General features: G+C 42.2%; 1 protein-coding gene across 1 annotated transcript; it reads left to right on the forward strand.

Moving 5' to 3' along the window:
- Window positions 1-6: 6 nt before the first annotated feature.
- LOC119343845 (uncharacterized aarF domain-containing protein kinase At5g05200, chloroplastic-like) lies at window positions 7-3,728 on the forward strand (the record flags this gene model as incomplete). Its single annotated transcript, XM_037614592.1, has 6 exons — window positions 7-150; window positions 904-1,169; window positions 1,291-1,388; window positions 1,552-1,730; window positions 2,056-2,169; window positions 2,402-3,728. Coding segments are annotated over 6 exons (816 nt in total), but the record flags the coding sequence as incomplete, so codon positions are not given.
- Window positions 3,729-3,762: the final 34 nt, after the last annotated feature.

Consider the following 3,762-nt stretch of genomic DNA (forward strand, 5'->3'; position numbering starts at 1 on the left):
GGGGCTAGGTTGAAGAGCTCTCAGAAGGATGTGGTGATTAAAGTCCTGAAACCTGGAATTGAAGATACTTTGGTTGCCGATCTGAATTTTATCTATCTTGTTGCACGTGTTTTGGAGTTTCTAAGCCCTGAATTAGAGAGGACATCACTGGTAAGAGATCTCTTAATCATAGTTCCACATACGTCGACATCCTTGATCTTCTTGTAGCATAAAAATATGTTAGTAAACTTGAATTCTCTCTGTTTTAAAATAACAAGCATGCAGTCTGTTTTTTTTTAAAATGAGGGGTAAACCTTATTTTTATACAGAATGATCGTTCAACCAAGTGGTTCTTGGATCACAAGAGACCAAATTCCACTAAAACTGAAGTTTATGTCCTTTTTAAGGTTTCATGTGTAGCATATTTATTTGGTTTTTGATTTGATTATGCAGCTTGCATACTTACCAATGAACAAACTTGCTCCGATGAGCATATGCTTGTTTTGTTTTGAAAAGGCCGAGCCAAGATACAATGATGTAGATTGGTACGAAGTGAATTGGTCACTGCGATAGAGTGATTGCATTTAGGTATATCAAACAATACACTTTACATCAACAAATCCAGAGTACTGCCATTAATCAGAACATTACAATGAGTTCTTTTTTTCCGAGAAAGTTACGTAAATTTGTGTCCAGAAAGAATCTGATTCTGCAAATAACTCACACACTATAGTATTTTGTGGTTCATGCATGTCAAAATAACAGATAGCTTTGTGAAAACATCTTAGACATGTTCCTGTATTTTTGGAGGTCAACATTTTGTGATGCCGTTGAGTTAGATAATACAAACTGGAAGTATATATTACTCAATTCTGAGATGCACTGTAAACAAAAAAAAGGATGCTCTATATATTCTTTTCTTAGGTAGCTATCATCAAGGACATAAAGGAATCAATGCTTGAGGAAGTTGATTTTAGAAAGGAGGCTGTAAATATGGAGGCTTTCCAGAGATACATCGAAGCAATGGGATTTGATAGGCAGGCCAAATCTCCATTTGTGTATCAGCACTGCAGCACAAAGCGTGTCTTAACTATGGAAAGATTGTATGGCGTTCCACTCACCGATCTTGATTCTATAAGGTCTCTTGTTCCTGATCCTGAGTTGACTTTAGTCACTGCCCTCAATGTCTGGTATGTTTCACTTCCACCAGCTGCCTCGGTTTATCTTCTGGTATAACAATTGATTTGGATAATTATGTGGTAGTAGTCAAATCTTGGTATAAGCATATTGATAGATCCACTTAATGTGTAGGTTTGGAAGCTTGATCTCATGTGAATCCTTCCATGCGGATGTGCATGCAGGAAACCTATGGTTACTTCGTGATGGGCGTGTTGGGTTTATTGATTTTGGTATGCTTTAAGACTTAAGTTCCTCCTACAGTGATCTTACTATTGCCATTTAGCGGGCATTATGTTCTCATTGGAATTTATGATAGAGTCTTTACTTACTCGTTAGCATTTAGCCATAACATCTTGTCAACAAAGTATAATAATATTAGTTAATACTTAACAGGAATTGTTGGTCGAATATCCCCAAGGACTTGGGCTGCTATGGAGATTTTTTTGGCTTCTTTCGCAACTGAGGATTACAATGCTATGGCATCGGCCCTTTCCGAAATGGGTGCTACAGGGAATGATATAGATGTTGACTCCTTTGCAAAGGACTTGCAAAAGATATTCTCGTCGCTACAGGTAATGTCTACTGAAGGGCACAAGTATACTTTTTATCACCAACAGAAGGATACTTGATTTGATATTCAAAAAGCTTGATCAGCCTTATTGATTGTGGATGGTGTGCTTTAATGAAGAAACATCCTGCCGAAGTCCCAAAAGTATAAAACTCTATGCCAGAGCAGACCTGGCCTGAATACTTGTGGCAGCTCAGTTTGGATTTAGGTAGCTTATGTGGAGCAACTAATGTGGCTAGCCTTGTAGTGTATTTCTTAAGTATTTGACATCCCACTGTACTAGTTTATTTTATGGTGCACGATTCTCATGCATTTTTTTTTTTGTGAAGCAAGAGTTGGATACTGAAATTATAGTGGCAGCTGCAAGAAGTTCTGATGCTACAGCTGTATCTGCTAATGTTGTTGTAGACGAGAGGCAGATGAATGCACTGTTTCTTGATCTGGTGAGCTTCTTGATTTTCTGATCCTATCTAGAGAACACAATGTAGAACTACAAACAAAATGTTCAAGTAGAGTTTTATGAAATGCCATTCCTCCCGCTGCTAGTATTCCTTATTGTGAGACATTTTCTACTATAGTCAATAGTTAGGGAGATATGCAGTAGGCGTATTCTTGTTCTATTTTATTTTTTTTGAAACTCAATCAGTAGGCATATTCTTATCTTTTGGACTGCAGTTCAAAATGGGTTAAGATCCTCTGTTTCATACTCCAAACTGCTAAGTCCAAACCACAAGCTCAACAAGATCGGGCGCAATTTCAACTGGCACAATGACATTGACAGCACGTCGGGTGGGCTGGTCAACTAGCCCACGGTCTGTCGCTCGAAATCGCTTGGCCGCCTTGGCCTTGCTGGTCTGGAGAAATTTGGTCAGGCGCTGAGGATGAGATGGCCTTGGTTCCACTGGACCAATCCCGAGCGGCCGTGGGTGCGCTCCACCTTGCCATGTGATGATTCAGGCATGGATATTTATAGGCACCGACCACTATCACAATTGGAAATGGCGCAAAGACTCTGTTCTCGCATGACAACTGGAGAGGCAAAGGTCCGCTCAAGTCTTACGCCCCTGAGCCGTACAGAAGCGCCACTAGGAGGCAAAGGTCAGTTATGAAGGGGCTTCAGGATGATAACTGGATTCGAGCCGTAGCACGCATGCACAGCCTGTCCCAGCTATACGAGTTTGTCAACCTTTGGACTTTGTTGGCTCACATGAACCTTGACCCTGATCGGTATGACATCATCTCCTGGAAATGGACTTCCAGCGGCGTCTAACTCTCCGGCCTCCGCCTATGCTGTTCAATTCCACGGACCTCACCCCAAGTTCCTTTCCACGAAGATCTGGTTGGCGTGTGCTGAGCCAATATGCAAGTTCTTCTCCTGTCTCGTTCTTCACGGTAGAATCTCATTGCCAACATGCTTGCCATCCGTGGGTGGCTGCACAACCAGATCTGCAAGCTATCTCTGCGTGCCCCTGAGACTGCCGTGCATCTCTGCAAAGACTGCTCCCTTTCCCAGGCTGTCTGAAGCAACATTCAAGCTTGGACTGGTGAGATCATCCAGGCTACTACCGTGCAGGGCACAACTCAGGGGGGTCTTAGATTGGTGGAGATCATGATTGAAGCTGCACCGAAAGAGTTTAAGAGGCGCAGGAGTGGGAGACCTCTCTACACGATTTGGAACATCTGGAAGGAAAGAATCGTCACACTTTTAATAGGATCCGCCTAACCCTCCTGGAGGTCACCACGCTGGCCTTCAAGGGCATAAAGCAGCGTCACATGGCATTTGGCCACGCAAGGACAAGTGAGGGTATCGGTTAGACTCGGGTTTTTTCCTCATGTTTTTGGAGTTCTGATGAGTCCCTTCACAATCTCATCACATTTCTGTACAAAAATCTTCTATTCGTCTAATATGAAAAGGCAGCGCTCCTGGCGGTTTCTTGAAAAAAAACTGCGAAGGTAGGTATGGGTTCCTTCCTTTTGGCTTTCAGAGTTACTCCCTCCGTTCCTAAATACAAGTCTTTTTAGAGATTCCAATAGAC

The sequence above is a fragment of the Triticum dicoccoides genome, unplaced genomic scaffold, assembly GCF_002162155.2.
Source record: "Triticum dicoccoides isolate Atlit2015 ecotype Zavitan unplaced genomic scaffold, WEW_v2.0 scaffold143363, whole genome shotgun sequence".
NCBI lineage: Eukaryota > Viridiplantae > Streptophyta > Magnoliopsida > Poales > Poaceae > Triticum > Triticum dicoccoides.